General features: G+C 31.8%; 1 protein-coding gene across 7 annotated transcripts in view; it reads left to right on the top strand.

Annotated features, from left to right (window-relative positions):
- The window catches only part of Tbck (TBC1 domain containing kinase), a 215,916-nt gene that overhangs the window by 71,056 nt on the left and 122,567 nt on the right, over nt 1-22,293 (top strand). For 6 of the 7 annotated variants that reach the window (XR_013426040.1, XM_021720499.3, XM_040293008.2 and 3 more), the window contains 7 exons: nt 3,390-3,439; nt 3,629-3,758; nt 8,721-8,819; nt 10,191-10,253; nt 10,950-11,076; nt 12,617-12,667; nt 14,048-14,131. Coding sequence is in view for 6 of the 7 variants with exons in the window: in XM_021720499.3 (XP_021576174.1) it covers nt 3,390-3,439; nt 3,629-3,758; nt 8,721-8,819; nt 10,191-10,253; nt 10,950-11,076; nt 12,617-12,667; nt 14,048-14,131 (604 nt within the window). In the remaining variant the exon portion in view is untranslated. The remainder of the gene's footprint in view (nt 1-3,389; nt 3,440-3,628; nt 3,759-8,720; nt 8,820-10,190; nt 10,254-10,949; nt 11,077-12,616; nt 12,668-14,047; nt 14,132-22,293) is intronic. The other variant, XM_040293010.2, reaches the window with a different exon arrangement.

Genomic DNA, 22,293 nt, shown 5'->3' on the forward strand with positions numbered 1-22,293 from the left:
TGTTTTAAATTCCTGGTATGATAATTTTAGTATCTTCTATTTCTCAGTTTGTTCTGAAGCTTGCTTTATCTTCTCAAGCTGTCTTGTTTGCTTGCCTTTTAGTGTGCCTTGTAATTTTTTGTTGAAGACCAGACATGATGTACTAGATAAAAGTGGTAAATAGGCCTATAATTTAAGATTTCATGTTAATGTAGCTAGGAGATTATTAATAGTTTCCTAAAGCAGTGGTGTCAAGGCTAAAATTTCTCCTATTGTTCTTTATTATTTTCTTCTGTTGTCTTTGGATTTCCCTAAAAATCTCTTGTTAAAATACAGTCTAAGGCTTGTAGTTCTTTGCCACAGTCTGGCTGGGCACAAAAATCACGAGCCACTCAAGCAGGAACAAACTTTATTTTTGAAACTGCCTCCAATACCCGGTACGCTCCTGGGAAGATTGCTGTCCGGGGAAGATTGCTGACGACCCACGCGCCATTCTCCCGGACCCCAACAGGAAGTCCCTCCTTCCGCACTTCCCCAACCAATGGGAACTCTCCAGGAGTCCAGAGGCAGGCCTAGATGGACAGCAGGAATCTAATATCCATAAGAATGCAGATCTTAACATAATCGTATCATCTCAGTGGCTTGCTGGCATCACCTTTCAACCAAAAATGCCATGCATCATATTACTTGGCTGTGGCTCTTAGCAGTTCTTCAGTTCAAACTTACCCTGTCAGAGAGAAGCCCCATTAATATGGTGATGAAGCAAAGGGGAAGAGAAGTGTCCAAAATCCTATGATTAGATCTTCATTGTTTAGTAAGCTTGTATTCCTAGAATATGATCTGTTCTTCACAAGTACTTCTTAGCTTCCCTTTCCCACCTCTTTAGGTGAGACAGAAAGCTAGGGAGCCTGAAGTTTGATATTTCTCTTCCCCCACAACAAAGACTAGAAGGGACTAGAGTTCAGTTATCCTTCTTTCTTGTCATTTAGGCTGGTTAACCCCCCAAATTGGTTAAGATCCAACAAAAAGGCTTCACAGGGGGCAGACTTTGTTAAGGAAAATAGCACTCTGGATATTTCAAATTAGTTATGTTTCCCCTCTTTATACAGGAAGTATGAGGGGATTTCTCTGTCTACCTGAGAACCTGGAGTACTAGTAGTAGTAAATCTCGGAAACATAAATTTCTTCCTGTCTGGGCCTCTAAAAGTTTTCTGTCTCAAGTTAGCCTGTGCTTAGTCTGCAGTAATTGTTTTTACGTGAGCTTAGTCTGCAATAATTGTTCTTACTAGGTTCTTACCAAACAGTGGCTTCTGCTTCTGGTAAGCTATATATTTGCCTGTTTTCCAATTTGGGGGACTGATAACTCTGAGAAGAGTTTTCAGTTCACATGGCTTTTTTTCTTACTACGGTAAGAGCAATCACTTCCAAAAGGTTTTTAAGTTTTTTTTTTAATTTTTAATTTTTTTTCTAGTTATATATAGCAGTAGAATGTATTTTGACACATTATACATAAGTAGAGTATAACATCATTCTTTTGGTTGTTGCTTTCAAGTTCTTCCCTTTTTATTTTTCAATCATCCATAGCCAAGACAAAAATGATACTCTACTTTATTGTCTGCATCTAGGTTAGCAATTCCAGCACCACCCTCCCAACCCCCAGCCACAAACACATACATAGTTCAGTCTTTACCTGGCTTTAGCAGAGGCTTCTATACTCTGGCTATCTTTATTCATGCACCCAAGCTGTATCCCTTTAAGCTCCAAATCTCTAGGCTACAGTTATCAGTATATTTCAGTGGTGTTCTCTGTACACAGTTTGTGTTTGTTATCACTGCATTTTTCTTACTTTTTAGTGCTTTTTCACCCATCTAATATTATAAATATTATATAGTAGGTGGGCCTTATAACATCTTGTCTGTTATAATGTCAATAACAACAGAAAATTACAATATCACAACTCAATACACTGAATTTATGATCTCTAGAAGGATATATAAAGTGGAAATATAATAATACAAAGCAGCAAATATAAATTACCTCTGAAGTATATAGTATCATCTGATTTTGTTATACTCTTTAATTTTTTTTTTTTAGTTTAAATAAAATTGAAGCCAAGTTAAAGGAACTCAAGGCTTCCATTCTATTTTTTCCATTTCCTTGTAGTTCTACTTTTAAAATTTAAAATATTTTCCCTATATAATTATTAAGAAATGTTAATTTGTTCATTTTTAAGGTAATGTGGAACACAAATAGTATGTTTTACCCTAAATATTCCTGTGTATTTTCATCCTTTTGTAATCTATATGTACTAAGTTTTAGAAAAGACAGTCCGAAAATATGCTTATAAAATAGTGTCTGTTATATTCAGGATATTCAAAGCCAACCTTTAAAAAGATGTGTTTTAATAATATAGTAAAACTTGGAAATTTTTACTTTATTGAAAATTTGAATCTATGAATCTCAGGTATAGAGCTTAATAAAAGGATAAATACATAGCATATCAAGTTTTAGAGAAGAGCCAGGTATAAATCTGGTGTTTGTCAAATTTTCAGGGTTGCATAAAGATTTTCTTTGACTTTTAAAATTCTGGAAATAATTCACTTGGGTACATGATGAGTCTTATCAACAGATTGGTAATGACAGCACATAGAACTTAAACTTTTGTGTCAATCCCCATAGAAGCAGATATTCTGCCTTCAAATTGGAAGTTGAAGAACACAGTAGCAGGCGAGATTGCATTAACTATAATCACCTTGCTTAGGATGAGGCTAAGATTTTAGTACTGCTTGCCTGCATATATTTTTAAAAAATGATCTTAGCAATATTATTATTTGTAGCAATGTTTAGTGTAATAATTTTGCAGGGAAAAATCATTAGTCAAATTTTGTCAGTAGATTTGTTAACTATGGTAAATGCTCAAAGTATGATATAAGAAATTCTGTTGAATCCTTTACTAACACTTTGACTTAGTTTGTGTTATGCCTAAGTAAAAGTAAGATGGGCTTTTAATATATGTGTGTGTGTGTCTGCGTGTGTGTGCGTGTGTGTAAATTGTGTATATATAGAGAACTTTTAAAAATATTTCTTCAAATGATTTAATAGTACTCATTTAAATTTTACATTAATGTTAGTAATTTTGTATTGTGTTGGGAAAAATATTATAATAAGTATCTAACATTTATTAGTGATATTTAGAGGTAAAAGAACAAAAAGTTTTCTTTATTTCTAAGTCTTAATCAGTAGAGGCATGATATGTTTGCATGTTTGGAAGAAATAATTTTTAGATTCTGTTTTATATTTTTCTTGGTACTGTCATAAGTTTATGATTTTTACATTATTGTTTCTTTTAAATACACATCAGTGTTGCTGCCTAAGGTGATTATACATCAATATTTTCTTTTAATTCACAGAGATTAAAAGATGTTGGTGGAGAATCATTTTATCCTTTACTTGAAGATGAGTAAGTGTATATATATATATAGTCTCATTTTATACTTATTTTTCTTTTCTGTTTGTATTAGATTTGTAAGAATTTTCTACATTTTTCTTGAAAAGTCCTTTCTAAATAGAACATTTAAAATGGTGTTTTAGTTTGTTAGAATTTTGTACTCTTTTTGTCAATATTTTTGCTTTTGTTCTTTTTTTACAGTCAGTCTAATTTGCCTCACTCAAATAGCAATAACGAATTGTCTGCAGCTGCCACTCTCCCTTTAATCATCCGGGAAAGGGACACTGAGTACCAACTAAACAGAATTATCCTCTTTGACAGGCTGCTAAAGGTAAGGATTACAAAATATAAAGTATTAACAATAGCACATAAACAAATTTTTTATACTTTAATTCTTAGTTGTGATATCACGAGAAGACTAATTTTTTGTGACCAATCTTCTCTGATTAATTTTCTTTAATTATAAAAATGATACGAATTTATACAAAGTAAAATTAAAAAGCAAAAACAAGATGAGAGAACATATGCAAAATTATGTTAGATGAAGGATATTTTTTCTTTTTAAAGAAAAACACCATTATTTAAAGAGACAAGTGGATAAAGCACATAATACAAATACATAAATGTTTTCAAATTGTTCATTCTTAGTAGGAATGAAAAACCTAAAATTAATATAGGATATTTTTGAATATTAAAGTTGCAAAGTGAACAAAGGCATATGGAGTTTGGAATTGATTCTTTTAAAATAATTGTGAATTAACTGAAATATTTTCTAAAGTAACTCAAACTACATCCATAACCTGTTTCTAATAATTTTCTTCTAGAAATCTATCATAATATGTAATTTATAATAGGAAAATTTTATATGCAACATATAGAAGTAGCTTCATGGCATATAGACTTTGAACACTTTTAGTATCACTAGATTTTTACAAAACTCTTTTTATACATTATCTTGTTTAACCCATATGAGGCTGATACCCTAATTCTCTATATGACCTTTCATAGTCTGCCCAGAGCACAAAATAAAGAGGGAGTTCAAATACGCTCCTTTTTAATTATATTTTACAAATTTTAGAGAGGATTAGGGTCCATTCCACTGCTTATTTGTATAAATGAAACTGGACCCAGTGATTAGAAATACTTAGAAATATATTCCAGACACTTCAATATTATCACTGGTATATCAAGAACTATATAGACTAAAAGGTAGCACTTGATCATAAGTTGAAATTTTTTTCATTTGTTTTATGTTGTTTTTATTATTTAATTGACAAAATATACATATTGATGGGGTACAATGTGACATTTTAAGGCATTTCTACATTGTTTGGTGTTTGAATTAAGGTAAGCATATCTATCATTTAACATTTCTTTGTGATGAAAACATTCAATATCCTTTCTTCTAGCTTTTTTGAAGTGGGTAATGCATTAGTATTATTTAGATTCACAGTAGTATGCAAAAGAACACCAGAATTAATTTCTCCTTTCTAACTGTAACTTGTTATCATTTCACCCTCACCATTCTACTCCCCAGTTTCTGGTAACCACTATTCTACTCTAAATTTCTATGAGATCAGCATTTTTAAATTTCACCTGGGTGAGATCATATGAGATTTGTCTTTCTGTGGTTGGCTTATTTCACTTAACACCTGTATTCCTGTTATGTCCATATTGTCACAAGTGACACAATTTCATCCTTTTAAGCCTGATTAGTATTTGTGTGTGTATACACCAAATTTTCTTTGTCCATTCTTCAGTTGATGAACACAGGTTGATTCATTTCTTGACTACTGTGAATAGTGCTACAATAAACATGAGAGAAAGTGAAGATGTCTCTTTGATATCCTGATCACCTTTGGATGATCAGCAATGGATCATATGATAGGTCTATTTTTAATTTTTTGAGGGAACTTTATATTGTTTTCTAGAATGGCTTTAGTAATTTACATTCCCACCAAAAGAGTATAATTGTTCCCTTTTCTCCACATCCTCAACAGACCTTATTATATTGTTTTTTTAGTAGTAACCATTTTTAACTTAAGGAAGAAGAAATAATAACTCATTGTGGTTTTGCTTTGCCATTGATTAGTGATGGTCTTCATTTTTTAAAAAAATTATTTATGCATTTTGTGTATATGTATGCATTTATTTTTGCAATTGATATTTTGGAATTCTTACACATTCTGGATATCCAACCCTTGTCAGATGTATAGTTTCCCAGTTTTTTTTTTGTTGTTGTTGTTGTTGTTCTGTATTCTATCTTTTCATTCTATTGTTTACTTTGCTGTGCAGAAACTTTTAAATTTTTTATAATCCCACCAAGTTTTGCTTTTGTTTTCTGTGCTTTTGTAGTCTTGTCCAAAAAAAAATCCTTGCTCATGTCAATGTCTCTATGTGTTTCTCCTGTTTTATTCCAATAGTTTCCAAGTTTTAAGTCTTACATTTAAGTCTGTAATCCATTTTGATTCGGTTTTTATAAATGGTGAAAAATAAGGGTCTGATTTCATTGTTTTGCTTGTGAATATCCAATTTTTTCAGCTCCATTTATTGCAGAGACTCTGTGTATATGTGTGTAAATGCTTGAATTTACTTCTAGGCTCTCTATTATGTTTTATTTGTTTATGTGTTGGTTTTTGTGCCAGTTTCAAGATGTTTTGATTTCTGTGGCATTATGATATATGTATGTGTGTGTATGTATGTATGTATGTATCTGTGTGTGTGTGTTTATGTTTGTTTATTTATCTACTTTTTATTATTATTTGGTACTGGGAATTGAGCCATAGGGTGATTTACTACTGAGTTACATCCCAAGTCCTTTTTAATTTTTATTTTGAGACAAGGTCTTACTTAGTTGCTTAGGTTGGCATTGAACTTGTGATCCTCTTGCCTCAGCCTCCTGAGTCACTGGGATTATAGATATATGACACTGTGTCCAGGGTTTGGTATATTTTGAAGTCATGTATTATATCCATATTTTTTCTTTTTGCTCAAGATTGCTTTGGGTATTTGGATAGGGAATGCATGAATCTGTAAATTAACTTTGGGTAGTATGGCTATATTAATAATATCAATTTTTGCAATCTGTGAACACAGAATATCTTTCCTTTTTGTCCTCTTCAATTTCCTTCATTAATTTTTAATAGTTTCATTGTGGAGATATTTTTACCTCTTTGGTTAAATTTTTCTTAGGGTTTTATTTTTAATGTAGTTTTATTAACAGCTGTGGTAGGTAGCCATCTTACAGCTGTGATGGTGATACCTCAGCCTGCTGTGGCCCCTCTCTGGGGAGTGACAAGGAGATGATGCTCTGTTGAGCTAGTTGAAGCCCAACAAGCTGCTGTGGATGCAACCGTCTGGGACACCACACATAGCAAAGCAGAGACACTTCCTTGATGTAACACCATGTGTCACAGGCCACCTCTCCAACCCACGTCTGTACCATAGGAGACAAGCCTGTGTAGATGGCAGGCATGAGATGCATATACTTGTACCCTCTTGAATGCCCCTCACCATACCCACCCTAAACAGTACTAGGTAAGGTGGTCATTATAAGATATCCCACCATGTCCCCAAGTGCTAGCTTCAGCAATAGGCTATGGGTTGGGTTTGTTTCACCTCTGCTGACATCAGAAGCCCTCACCTCAGACTCAGTCTTCATCACAAGTATTCCTAGGGGTTTTGTCTGTTTGTAGCTGTTGTAAATGGGATTGCTGTTTTAGTTTATTTTTCAGATAATTTACTGTGATAGAAATGCTACTGGGTTCTGTATGGGTATTAAGTGGTATCCCACTGTATGTTCATTTTATATACTGGAAATTTGCTGAATTCATTTATCAGTTTTAATAGTTTTTAGGCAGTCTTTGAAATTTTCTCTAACAGAGGTTTATGTATTCTGCAAAGTTATTCTTTCTCTTGCACAGTTGCTCTGACTAGAACTTTCAGTTTTGTGTTGAATAAAAGTAGTGAAAGTGGACATCTTTGTCTTATTCCAGAACTTAAAAAGAAAGCTTTCAACATTTTTCTGTTCAGTATGTTAACTATTACATATATGGCCTTTATTATGAGGACAGTATTACCCTGAGGCACTTTCCTTCTATACTTAACATGTTCACGGTTTTTAATCACAGAAGGAATGTTGTATTTTATCAAATGTTTTTTCTTCATATATTGAGATGATCATATGATTTTTGTCCTTCATTCTGTTAATGTGGTACTAAGTGGTATTTTACTTAATTAATTTGTGTATATTGAACCATCCTCATATCCCTAAGTTGTATCCCACAAGATCCTGGTAGATATTTTGAATATGTACTTGGATTCAGTTTGCTAGAAATTTGAAGATTTTTTTCATCCAGGATATTGGTTTGTTGTTTTACTTATTTGTTTCCTTGTCTGGTTTTGATATCAGGATAATATTGTTCTCATACAATGTGTTTAGAAGAATTCTTCTTTTTTATTTTGAGAATAATTGGCATTGGTTCTTCTTTAAATATTTGGTAGAATTCAAACATCTGGGCTGGGTTTTACAATGGCAGGGGAATTTTTGTTATTGATTCAATCTTACTATTATTGATTTTTTTTCAGATTTTCTATATCTTTATAATTCAGTTTTGGAAAGGTTTTGTGCCCAGGATTTTGTCCATTTCTTCTAGGTTATCAAATTTATGGGAGTATAACTTTTACAATCATCATTAATGATTTTTTGCATTTCTATGATATCAATTGTAGCATCTCTTTTATTCACATTTTATTTTATTTTTTGAGTCATCTCGACTTTTCCCTTCATCTCACTGAGTTTGTCAATTTTGTTTATATGTTTGAGAAACCAATTCTTCATTTCCTCAGTCTTTTTATATTGTCATTTAGTCTATTTCATTTGTTTCTTCTCTGATCATTATTAGTTACTTTTCTAATTTTTGTTTTGTTTTGTTCTTATTTTCCTAGTTCCTTGAGATATGGTGATAACTTGTCTATTTGAGGTGTTTCTGCTTCTTTAGTGCAGTCATTGATTTCTGTAAACTTCCCTCTTGATACTGTGTTTACTGTTTTCCATAGATTTTATTATTTTGTTTCTCTTATTTGTTTTGAAGAAATTTAAATTTTCTTCCTAATTTTCTTATTGATCCATTGGTTTATTCAGAAGCATGTTGTTTAATTTCTATACATTTGTATGGTTTCCAGAGTTTTTCTAGTTATTGATGTCTAGTTTGAATACACTGTGATGGGAAAAAAATACTTGATATGACTTTAATTTTTTGAACTTTTTAAAATTTCTTTATTTATATCATAGGCTTATCCATATAAAAAAAATCAAATTTGGAAAGAAGCAAGAGTTGACATTCCTCCTCTAATGAGGGGTTTAACCTGGGCTGCTCTTCTGGGAGTTGAGGTAAAAAAGAAAAGAGAAGGTTAGAAATTGATTAATAAATAGTGCTAATAAAAGATTTTTAAAAAGATAGTGTTTCCATATATGCTTTTAAATTATTAGAAAATTATGCAGTAAATATGAACATTAGAATATTTGGTTATTTTTAAGCAGAAAGAATACAGAAGAAAAGAATAGAGTAGAAAAATTATTTGAAGATTTGTTGGGTTTATGCTATTTAATATTTTATTTAGTGGTTCTCACTGAAAGTCTTCCCTTTATTTTCCTGTAGATATCTATTACCAACAACTCAAAATTGTTTGACCCCCCAAATTTTTAATCCTTTTGGAACTAGGTTAGAAGATTTTCCTTTTTTAAAATTCTTGATTGCTTTGATGAAATCTATAAAACTATTTGAATTTAGTTGATTACTTTACAAGAATGTCTATTGTCCATGTAATATATTAATTTTTAGTATTATAAGAGTTATAATACTCAAGTCCAAGAGGATTTCTGATGTCAGATTGTCTAAATCCCAAAGAAATTGATACAGCAAATAATATCACCAAATTTCTCTGTGTTTTTCCTCTATCATGATTATAAGCCAGAAAAGTAAGAATTTTTAATGCTCAGTCCTATAGAATATGACCAAAATTTGAAGTAGTTGGCTCGTGTATTCTTTGTGTATTAAAAAAACTGAACAATATAGATGACCCCATTAGTCCCAAATGTTTATAATTCATGATATCTAGTCCATCCCAAACTTCTGTTTCCAGGTACCATACTACTACTTTGAAATATTCCATTTTATTTTTCTTTGTTTACTAACTTTTAACAGAAAATTTTCTTATGACACCCCCCCCCCGCCAAAATCCCTTCTATTTATGAAATTTGCTATTTAAAAGTCAACAATGGATAGAAAAACGATAAAGCTGTGTTATACTTAGTATCTAAATGACACACAGAACTTTTTAACCTTTTGGTCTATACTGTTCACAAGTCTGCTTGTTAAAGATATAAAGAATTACTCTTAAGTTGAAGTATAACTTGGATTTGAATACGCATGTATTGGGTAGGTTTTCAAAATACATATTTGTAAGAAATAGGTTTTTCCTGTTGCATATCCACAATTTAAAAATATGAACTCTACAAAATGCCCCAAAATCTGAAAATTTTTGACTGCTCACACACTGCTTCAAAAAGTCATATTTTGGAGCATTTCAGATTTTGAATTTTCAGATTAGCTATACATAGCCAGTATAATTTATGCCAATATTTCAAAATCAGAAAAACTCCAACGTCTGAAACATTCCTGGTCCCAAGCATTTAGAATAGGAGATATTTGCCATGTATTATCAATTTTATTAAGGATATTAACATTTTGTTTTTTTTCAGGGAGCTATTCATGACAAGTATGATGCAATTGATAAAGATACTCCAATTCCTACAGATAGACAAGTAAGTTTTTTTAAGTAACATAAGATAACTCTGCCTAGTATTTAAATTTTAGAAAAGCATGAGGAAATTTTTCTCCTTTCATTATTAATATTCAGTTGCCTCTTAGCTCATAAATTAATGACTAGAACAACATTTTATAGGACTTTAGGTTGAGTAACCCACTTTGAAAAATGATAATAATTCTGTTCCTGAAAATTTGGCACTTTATTTAGGCCAAGGCAATAAAGGAAGATATATTTGAAAACTATTAATACATGTCTTTTCAAAAGAAATCCACTTCCCTTATTTAGATAAACATGAAACTTCTTTGTTACTTCTAGAAGATTAATAATATAATTTTGGGAGGATGTGGGGTACCAGGGATTTAACTAAGGGTCACTTGACCACTGAACCACACCCCACGTTCTATTTTATATCTTATTTAGAGACAGAGTTTCAGTGAGTTGCTCAGTGCCTCGCTTTTGCTGAGGCCAAACTTGCGATTCTCCAGCCTCAACATCCCAAGCCTCTGGGATTACAAGTATACACCACTGTGCCCAGCAATAATAAAATTTTAAACTTTAGACACTAGTATTATGAAGGTGAAATAAACTGAAATTCATATTATGCTCTCTACTCTTCTTTAAGGAATGAGGTTATGGGTTTATGAGGGATCACTTTGTCATAATTATACCTTATTGCTTTGCTGTTTTATAGATTGAAGTGGATATTCCTCGCTGTCATCAGTATGATGAGCTATTATCATCACCAGAAGGTCATGCAAAATTTAGACGTGTATTAAAAGCTTGGGTAGTATCTCATCCTGATCTTGTGTACTGGCAAGGTAAATTTTTAGTTATTAAACTTTCCTTAGAGTAATAAAACTAAGTATCAAATATTCTGCTTTTAAAAAGTCAGTGTTAAAGCTCTGATTCACTTTAGAAAGGTTTATAGGAGAACATCTTTTTTTAAACTTTTGTCAAAATGCCTAGGAGATATCATTTAAATACTCCATATTTAAAATTAAACAACTTGCAATCACATTGACTAGGAATGAGGAATATTTGGTGTTTTTGCAATCTCTGTGGATACAATCTTTTTTTTTTTTTTTCTTTTTTCTTCTTTTGTAGTGGGGATGGGGCAGGGGTTGAACTCAGGGGCATTCGGCCACTGAGCCACTTCCCCAGCCCTATTTTGTATTTTATTTAGAGATAGGGTCTCACTGAGTTGCTTAATGCCTTGCTTTTGCTGAAAATGGCTTTGAACTCATGTTCCTCCTCCCTCAACCTCCCAAGCACTGGGATTACAGGCAAGCACCACCACACCTAGCTCCATAGATACAATCTTAAATTTGTACAAATATTAAAATAATATTATGCCATAAATAGTTTTGGAATGAGTTGAAATGTTTATTCATCATCCCTAGTTTATGTTTATCATAGTTATTAGGAATTAAAGCATAAAATATTACCTCAAACTGCTCATTTTACTTATTACCTTGTTTTTCCCTAGAATCTTTTACTACTTGTTAATTTTTAGCTCTTGCCATTATTATTTTTAATGGTCATTAAAAAATTTATAAATTAGAATCCCATTCCATGTTATTTTAATACACACCTAAATTTTGAGATTCTATGGCTTCAGCATCCCAAACCACTGGGATTACAGGCATGCACCACTGTGCCCCACAATGATAAAATTTTAAATTAGGATTATGAAGGTGAAATAAATTGAAATTCATATTATGCTCTCTACTCTTATTGAAAGTTTTGATATAATAGATGTTTTCTTATTTCTGTTTTTTACTCCCATACTTTAAATGAAGGTATTATTTTTCCTGGGTTTGTATATTTCAGAGGTGTTTTATTTCTTCCTTAGCTATTGTAGATAAATTTAAGTGCATTTTGTTAACTTGACAACATATGAACAGCATTATTATCAGTGAAATAAACATATTAGATGTTTGTATTTCATTTCACAAATTTTAAAGGATTTTAAAAAATATTTCAAAGAAAAAGAACATAAGGCAAAAACTTCATCTCTTAGATGAGAAAACATACCTGAAGATGTTAATTGATAAGATCACAGAGTGTCAGAGATGGGATCATATTCCAAGCCTTCTGACATTTTTGTTTTTCTACTGCCATATTGATTTTTACCTCATAATAATATTGTTAAGAATAACTTATTTGTTTTAGACACTTGCCATTTTTCAGACATTTAGATATTCCTCAGAATAACTCATGAAGGAATTCATGTCTGGATGGGTAATACTTAAAATGCTTAATCTCTTTGGAAGTAATGCAGAGAATTGAATGAGGTATATGTGTACAATTCCAATGGATTATTCATTTGACTCCTTTGTTCCAACCCTTCTGTGTTAGGTCTTGACTCACTTTGTGCTCCATTCCTGTATCTAAATTTTAATAATGAAGGTAAGGCTCTTTATCATGAAAATAATTGTTGTATTATCCTAAAATAATCGGTTGAAAGATTAAAGGTTTTTGTTTTAACGTTCTTCTATTCTACTTTGTAAATACTATAAAATTTGTGAAAGAATCTGTTAAATTCATTTTAGAGAATGTGAAAGATTAATTTATTACTGGAGAGTTTTAGTTGTAATGACACAATGATTAGAGATTTTTGGGAATTGAACTGGTTATTCTAAATTCACTTACCTACATTGGTGACCATTTTATGACTCTTGAGAGAAGATTTCTGACTCTCTAGAGATTAATTTTAGTCTAAGGATACTTTCTAAAGCATTTGTAATAACTCCCTAGCTACATTTTTCTTTGATTTTATATCTCCAAAGTGTGTCAGTTCAAACACACCTCTTTTTTTTTTAAAGAGAGAGAGAGAGAGAGAGAGAGAGAGAATTTTAACATTTATTTTTTTTTTTTTTAGTTTTCGACAGAGACAACATTTTTGTTTGTATATGGTGCTGAGGATCGAACCTAGGCTGCACGCACACCAGGCTAGTGTGCTACCGCTTGAGCCATATCCCCAGCCCTCAAACACACCTCTTTAATGAAGACTTATTCTTCCTGACCAATATAGCATTTTGTATTTCAGGAAATTTACCTTGTTCTATTTTGTATTCTAGTAACTTAAATATTAATGTTTTAATAACTTTGGGTTAATGACAGGTTTTAGTTTTCAGCCCCTTTGCTTTCTTTTTATAGATTTTTCAATAAATATTTATTAGATTCAGTTGATTCAAATCCCAAATCCTAATAATAGATCACATCTAGCGCATGTAATTGTAGATAGCATTAATGTCTAGACATGTAATCTCACATTCTTTTTGGTATCAGAATATTCATAGATTTCTGGAATTGAGTAGCAGTAACATACTCCAAGAGAATTGAAATATCGTGTTAGACTGCTTTTAAAAACATGCTATTCTCTGATTTTCTCACCGATTAGACTAAAGCTTTTGTTATGTTTAGTTTGATGCATTCGATTATCACTCATACTGATCCAAGAATAGTAAAGGATCTGAGTTTGAAAGAATATGTTATAGCTATTAGTCCTAAATCCTAAAGTTTACAGTCTTGTGTACATCAGCATTAATTAAAGATTGTAAAATTTGTAGATATCATTAATGATATCAATTTGAGATATTTTAAAAAGACTTTTGTTGTCTAAAATATTTTCTATTTTAAAGAACTGAGGTTTTCTTCCCCTTAATTTTGTATTTCTAGCACTTAATACTATAATCATTGTTTAACAGAAGAATTGAAGAATATGTGCTAAAAATGCTTATCATTTACCCTATTAACCAATATTTTATTTGCCTTTTTCTTTCTTAGCCTTGGCTTATGCATGTATGTCTGCTTTTATTCCCAAATACCTATATAATTTCTTCTTGAAAGACAACTCACATGTAATACAAGGTAAGCAAATATGTTTTCTTATCTTTTTTGCAGGAAAGTTACTTATATCAAAAATAACCAGTACTCAATTTAGTTTATGGTTTTGACCCCACAACATTTGGTGATGATCCATCACTAAAATTTACAAAGAGAAATGAGAAAGTTTAGTCTTTCCTTCAAGTCCACAAAAAAAAAAAAAACATATTTTAAATGACTATTTAATATCTGATCTCAATTCAGTTCAAATGTAGCATGGTAGTTTAAGAATATTAGCGATTACTCTTTGTCTCTCCAACAATTAAAATTTTCTATAAGAAGTGTTACCATTGAACAAGCCTAGAGTAAATTAGAAATACTTTAAAAAGCATTTAAATGTGTAAATATTGAAAACACTTCTCATCCATCTCATTCCTAATGCTTAAACACCCAAAATAAACTTCTTTTTTCTTTACTTTGATAAAACATATTTTCTCTCTCAGAGTACAAGTCAGAGCATAATTAATTTATCAATACATTTAGGCTAACTTCAGCTGCATTCAAACTTCTAGTATAATTTTATGAACACCTTTTTGGAACTAGCATAGCAGAAGTTAAAAAATGTGTATTTTCTGATCAAACAAATTTTTCAAATTTGAGCTTCATTGCTTATTGTGTAAGGAAGGACAAAAACAGTTTCTCTGTATGTCATTTTCCTCACATCTAAAATGAAAAGATTACTTACAAACATTAAACATAATAAAAATTTAAAAGCCTAGCACATGAAACATTTAGTAACTGCTATTACTTATTTATTTATGTTCATATTACTATTATTTCTGTTTTTACGTTAATGCCATTATTACCATAGTATTACATGCTGTTTTCTCTTTTCAATATGGTTCTAAATGTTTTAAGGTTATGGAATTTTCTTAAGGTTTTGTATTTCTTTTAGAACAGAACACAAAGCTGCTCAAATAGTCTCCTATTTGTCATTTTTATGACAATTATAAAGAATTTGAAATTCATGCTGGGTTTTATTTATATCCTTTTGATGTAGTTTAGTTTGAAGAGAGGAAGTAGGAAAACTAGATTTACAAAATTCTGATCCCAATTAGTAATTGAAATCTCAATTACTAATTTTTTTTTTACTTGTCAGCTTTTTCACTGCTGTAACTAAAAGACTTGACAAAAACAGTAAAGGAGGAAAAGTTTATTTTAGGGCTCACAGTTTCAGAGGTTTCAGTCCATAGACACTTGGCTTCATTCCTTGGGGCTTTAGTTGAGGCTACAGATCATGGTGAAAGTGTGGTAGAAGGAAGGGGCTCATGATGATCAGGAAACAGAGAGAGAGAGTCCACTTGCCAAATATAAAAAGCACACCCCGAAAGACACACCCCCAATGACCCACCTCTTCTAGCCACACTGTATCTGCCTTCAGTTACTATTTGGTTAATCCCATCAGAGGATTAATTCACTGGTGGGGTTAAGATTCTCTTAACCCAACCATTTCTCCTCTAAGCCTTCTTGCATTGTCTCACAAATGAACTTTTGGCAAACTTTTTACCTCACATCCAGCTTATAACAGTGTTCAATATAATGGGAAAATAGAAACAAAGAAAAATATAAACAAAAAGATAAAAGACTAAAAGGAAAAGAATATAGCTAAATAGCTCAGCACTCATAATTACTTTTACAGCATTAATTTTATTAGAATATAATAAAAAAATGTAAATCTTTTAAAAATTTTTTGTGTTTATAAGGAAATTAAGTCACAATCATGCATGCATCTCTTTATGTTTACAATGTGGATAAGAGTTAGGTATTAAAATAATGATTCAATGTCTTCGTGTTAGTTTTGAAAGTATACTCTATTGACTTATATTTAGGAATGTTTGATTTGACATGGATATGCCCAATTCTCTGCACATTCCTACCACAGAGACTTTTACATATAAAGTTGGGTTTGATATGAGAATGTTTTTTAAAAAGCATACTTTTTTGCTTTTACTTTTTATAATTATGGAGAAATGTATTTTATAGGAAAGAACTTGCTTTTTGCTTATAGTTTAATTTAGTAAGGCAATCCACTTCAAAGGTCATGTGATGCCATCTTCAGAGATTTTGTAAAGTTCTATAGAGTGGCCCTATACCTTAGTAGTAGGAACATGCCCCACACTTACCCATAGTTTTCTTATTAATTTGAGCAGTGATGTTTATTATAGAATTAACATTGTACTCTTTTAAGATTACAGTAACACCAGATCTAGCTCAGTGGTAGAGTGCTTGCCTAGCACATAGGAGGCCTTGGGTTAAATTCCCAATACTGGAAAACAAAACAAAACCAAAAAAACCCTTAAAATAGAAGATTATAGTATCACTAAAATGAGTGACTTTAATAACATCTTGGACAATACCAGATGATCTTAGAGAATAAGCAATGTGAAAAATCTGTCAAATGTGACAAAAGACAAACTGAAAAGATTAAGGGTAGAAAATAGTTTAACATTTATTTAGTACTAATGGTAATTTTTTAACACACAGTTAAATATGTCAACAATATAATGCTTCTATTTCTAAAGCTAACATGAAACCATAATGTTTAATGAACTTTCATTATAAAATCCTGGACATTATCCTTTTCTATATTTGCCAAGCCCTTACAGTGCCAAGCTAGATTCCTATACTTGAATCAGATGAAAATATTGGGGAGTACTCAAACAATTACTATAGGGCTTATCAAAGGAACTGCCTAGACGATTCATTACATAGTTGGATGTTGCCTGGCCAGGTAATAGCTCTCAAAGACCCAAATTAGAAGTCTTCTATAATACTAGTTTCTGTTTTGCTCCATATAGATTCCTCTTACAAAACGTGGAATTTATTTACCTCTAAAAATTTTATTTTACAAAAATTGTTTCGTGTGTCAGATGGATATATATGTTGTATATATAAAAGAATTTCCAACATGGAAAAGAGTTTCTACAGATTTTTAACACATGTTAAAAGGCTGAGTTACAAATAAGCAATACAAGATCTTCTTAAATTTGTTAAAATAGAAGAGAAATACTGCATACACAATATGATTTAGAAAACACTTGTCAGAAAGGCCAAAAGGACTTATATTTACTTGATTATTCAGTAATGTATTTAATCTTTAACATTATAATTAAAAGCTTCTCTTAAACTAATGCTCTCCTCTATTTTTTTTTGTAGTTGGACACATGCCTTTATTTTATTTATTTTTGTGTGGTGCTTAGGATCAAACCCAGCAGCCTCCCCCTCTAGTTTTAATTTTTGTTGTAATTTTTATAAATTTTTGTTTGAACTCTTGAATTAACTAATGAATTATTAATGAATTATTAATGAATCTAAGTTTGAATTATTTTAAAACCATAAAGATAAAAGACTAAAAGGAAAGGAATATTAATATTCAATATTATGGTGAAAAATGTAGGATGTATATTTTCCCAAGAAACAATAGACAAGCTTTCCTAAATCACTTGTTCAATTCTTATAGTGATCACATATATTATATTAGGAAAAGGCATGATTTTGATTAATTTGATTTTTGAGAAAGTAATTGCTCTGACAATGTACCAGACACTGCTTATGGAATTGAACTTCTCAGGATAAATAGCACTCAGTCCTTTCCCAAGAGATTTTATAACATGATATAGGATGTAAATGTGAAAGTAACTAAATATTGAGTCATCAGATAAGTAATACTACTATATTATCACAGTGCAAGATGTGGAGGGGTTTGTCTTGATCTTTTTTTTGTGGCAGAAAGAAGAGATGGCATGTCTGGAAAGGTCTCATAAAAGAAGAAATACTTGATGAGTTTGAAGTTTCTTGGTGAAAAGGAGGAAAGATTTTATTAAGACAAAGAATAAGGAAGAGGATTACAGGGTTTTTTTTTTTGTTTTTTTTTTGTGTGTGTGCAGAATGGTTGATAATAGCCAGTAGTCAGATCTGCTGTGTGGGTTAGGAAAGACAGAAACAGTGAACTAAATAATTATAATAGCCCAATGATTGTTGGTTTCACGAAAGAATGGTTTACTTTTCTTCAAAATGTTTTTTGTTTTTTTATTTCTGGCTTGGAAGTAGCAATATTCAGCTCTCATTTTATTAATGTCTCCGTGCATTGTTTTTTCCTCTTTTAAGCTTTAAATTTTCAAGATGGTTATTATTTTTGATTTGTGTAGTTTTACACACTTTGCCAAATTCTGGGGAAAATCTTAAGTTATATGAAACTGATTAGTTCAAAAATTAATTATAGAATTGCATTTTCACCTTAATGTTTGAATTGTTTTTCCAGAAATTAAAACTTTCTATATACAGTAGTGACATAAATTGTTTTCTGAAAAAAATAATTGTTGCTATAAATATATGCTAGTAGAACATAGAAAATATTTTCTATTTAAAGTTTTTCCTAAAATACATTTACTATTTCTATTCCTAAGAGTTAAAATACTTTGCCTCTATAAATAAATAGAAAAATAATCTAATCATGGTAGCCTATTTTTAACCTTACTTTTATTAACTTTTACTTGAAGACCTTTTTTAAGGTACAATAAATTTAGTTAAAATTCTGGCCTACATGAATAGTCATCATTTGGGGCACTATTAAATTATTATCAGCAACTTACTATTAAGTTGAAGAGTGTCAATGCACATTTAAGATAATGTGTTGAATCCACAACTCAGGAATGGTCCTCTAGGTTATCCAGGATTACTAAAATCAAGATTCAAATTTTAGAGCATCAGCTGAATTGATAAAGGTAGAGGAATTGATTAGAATTTTAGTGATATTGAAAACCAGGTTTTTGTAGTTTGTGGAACAGGCACATGTTACTCTATTGAAGAGAAAGGCAGCTTAAGGCCAGTGAAAAAGTGAGCAGCCCAGGTCTTGCTAATGACATTTTGTACAACATTAAGTATATTTTTGTACTGTTTTATAAAAGCAAGGCACATTCACACTTGGAAGAATGCTGAGTCAGGGGCTAGAGATGTGGCTCAGTGGCGGAGCACTTGCCTAGCACATGTAGGGCACTGGGTTCAATTCTTAGCATCACATAACAAAATAAAGGCAATCTGTCTACCTACAACTACAAAAATAAATAGGAAAAAAAAGAATGCTGTCAAAATAGGAGAGATAGAGATACCATGTAAATCTAGGAAATAAAATTGAGTGAACGTTTTACCAATTTTCTGTTAAACTATGTATTTTTCTAAACCCTTTGAGGAAAAAGGAGATACGGTCTTTACAGTGATTTTCCTAGCATTTAATGCAGCAGCACATGCAACTAGATTGACTGTATAACTACATCAGAATATTTTTGAAATTCGAAAGTATTATTACCTTAAGTACATGTATGAAGAAAGGAATGTTTGACTCTACTTTGTGTACAACCAAAGACATGAAACATTGTTCTCTATATGTGTATTATGAATTGAAATACATTCTGCTGTCATGTATAACAAATAAGAATAAATAAATAAATTTAAAAATTTTTTTTAAAAAATGAAAGTAGCACTAACTGCAACAGATTCTGGGTATCAACCAGGTGCCAACTTGGACTCTTCCAGGAAAACTAGGATATGTGATTACACTACACATAAACATTCAAAAATTCTTTGAAGAGGAGGGAGGAGGGAAAGACAGGTATACAAAAGTTCAAAGTCCATTTGTGAAATGTGGGATATAAAAGTAGATCTCCTTTCCCACCAAACAATACCGAAGAGGGGTTGGGGTAGAACATGTAATTTCACTATAAGGATATGTATTTAGAAAAGAAGTACACTGCATATTTCTAATTCAATGAACTTTTCTCTCCCATGGATGGTGAGTCAGGAGATTTTTTTCCTGATATGGTAAATGTTCCATCTTTACTAGACATTTATGAGAATTACTAAGTGAATTTTCTTGCTCACTTAATAGTGTGGGGGGGGGAGAAAATGGGTCCCTAAAGACTACTTTTTGCTTTCTCTTCTTTGGACCTTCTTTTCTCATTCAGTTATAAAGGCTGATGCTTCCTTTTTGACCGTTAGTAAATAGGCCAAACTGTATGGCTAGAAAATTTTGTTAATAGAAGATAATTTTATTTCATTTGCAATAAAATAACTGGCTTCTTTTGAGTGGTATGAGTCAACAAGTCACCAAAGGGTTTGGTTTGGGCAGTTCTTACTTGACAAGAGCTATATGACTCTGTTTATTTCTCTCTACTTAAATTTTCAGTATAAACTGGCAGGCAACCTGATAGAAAATAAAATAAAAAGTATTTACAGAATTGAAAGTACTGTTTCTGATTTGTGAACAGAGGAAACATTTGCTTTAAATCTATCACCCCATCATCTTTTCTCTCTTCCTTTCTCCAGCTAAGAGGAAAAGGCCAAAAAACTGGTCAGAAAGGAAAAAATGATATTCATATGTAGGGCTTTTTGAAATTTCATCTCTGCATGTATTTTATGAATTTTCTTAGAAGATAAACGTATGGCTTATTTATAAACAGCTGCACAAAAATATAGTGTCATGAAATTTTTACATAGAATTCATTGGGGATTGTCATTTGAAAGTGTGTCACGAATAAGCTGTTTAAAAGGAAAATATTAATGTGAAAAGATTAGAAAGAGAAAGAATACTTTTCTCATTTTATATTTGCAAAAAATTAGAAAGTATAAGATTTCATTAAAATGCAGAAAAAAATAGATGTGATTTTGTACAGTAGTGTAATTTTCATAAATACCTTGATTTGTTTGAAGTATAGTAGCATTTACCTTTATATAGGTCACCTGTAGTTGAGAGAATATTATTTTGTGTTTAAGACTCTATACTTAATATTTTCATCATATACATATATCTGTATAATCCTTGTATTTTTCTGACAACTAATCTGTTTCTCTGTATCTATCATTACATTCTTTCAGTTTTATTTACAAACTGAAAGACATATACATTTTGATATTTTAAAGTTTTTTAGGGGAGTTTTAAATGTCTTGTTATTGTTAGTCTTTTGTTTGTTTTTGCATTACCTGGACTTTGACCCAGGAACACTCTGCCCCTGAGCTACATCCTAAGCCCTTTCTATTTTTAGACAGGATCTAGCTGTGTTGCCTAACTTGTGATCCTCCTCCCTCAACTTCCCGTAAAGCTGGCATTGTAAGCATGAGCCACCATGCCCAGCTTTAAATGTTTTTTTTTTTTTCTTTTTTGGTACTGGGAATTGAACTCAGGAGCACTCAACCACTGAGCCACATCCCCAGCCCTATTTTGTATTTTATTTAGAGACAGGGCCTCACTGAGTTGCTCACCTCACTTTTTGCTGAGACTGACCTTGAACTCATAATCCTCCTGTCTCAACTTCCAAGTTGCTGATATTACAGTCATGCACCACCATGCCAGGCTTTAATGCTTTTTTGAAATACCTTGTAATGTGATTTAGAGCGGATTTGAGAGGTTCTACCATAAGTATAACAGTCCATACTGTATCTCATTTGAAAGCCTATTCTGTGCAACAAAATTTATGTCAGTTTTATAAATTATATTTATATAAATGAAGCAGTGTGGCCAAACATCGTGGTGCACTCCTATAATCCCAGCAGCTCTGAAGGCAGAGGCAGGAGGATCAGGAGTTTAAAGCCAGCCTCAGCACAAAGCTAGGTGCTAAGCAACTCAATGAAACCCTGTCTCTGTATAAAAAACAAAAACAAAAACAAAAAAATGCTGAGAACATGGCCAAGTGGTTAAGTGCCCCTAGATTCAATCCCTGGCACTAAAAAATATAAGTAAATAAATGAATAGGTGTATGATCTGTATTAACACATAAAATCAATGTATGTATCTGTGGGGAGTTTAGGAATGGCGGGAAAAGCTCCTTAAACTCAACAAGCCAAAACAACCATTTACCTGTCCGAGATTTTATTAGCAGGACCATAGCAGCCAGTCACAGAAGAGAAAGGGGGGCCGGTGAGAGAGAGCCCATGAACAGGGTGTTGATGTTTATAGGCTCAAGGCAGGATGAGGAGGAGCAAGGCGAGTGGGTAGTTACTTCTTCATTGGCCGAGAGTTCACGCCACTTCAGGGATTGGAGGTTTGCCATTCAAAGTTCGAACCATTCACGGGGATTGGAGGTGGTGGTTCCTGCCCCATTCAGTGCAGTCATGGACCTGAGCTCCTGGAAAAGAAGCACTCGGGCGCCATCTTT

Source organism: Ictidomys tridecemlineatus, chromosome 9 (assembly GCF_052094955.1).
Source record: "Ictidomys tridecemlineatus isolate mIctTri1 chromosome 9, mIctTri1.hap1, whole genome shotgun sequence".
Lineage (NCBI taxonomy): Eukaryota > Metazoa > Chordata > Mammalia > Rodentia > Sciuridae > Ictidomys > Ictidomys tridecemlineatus.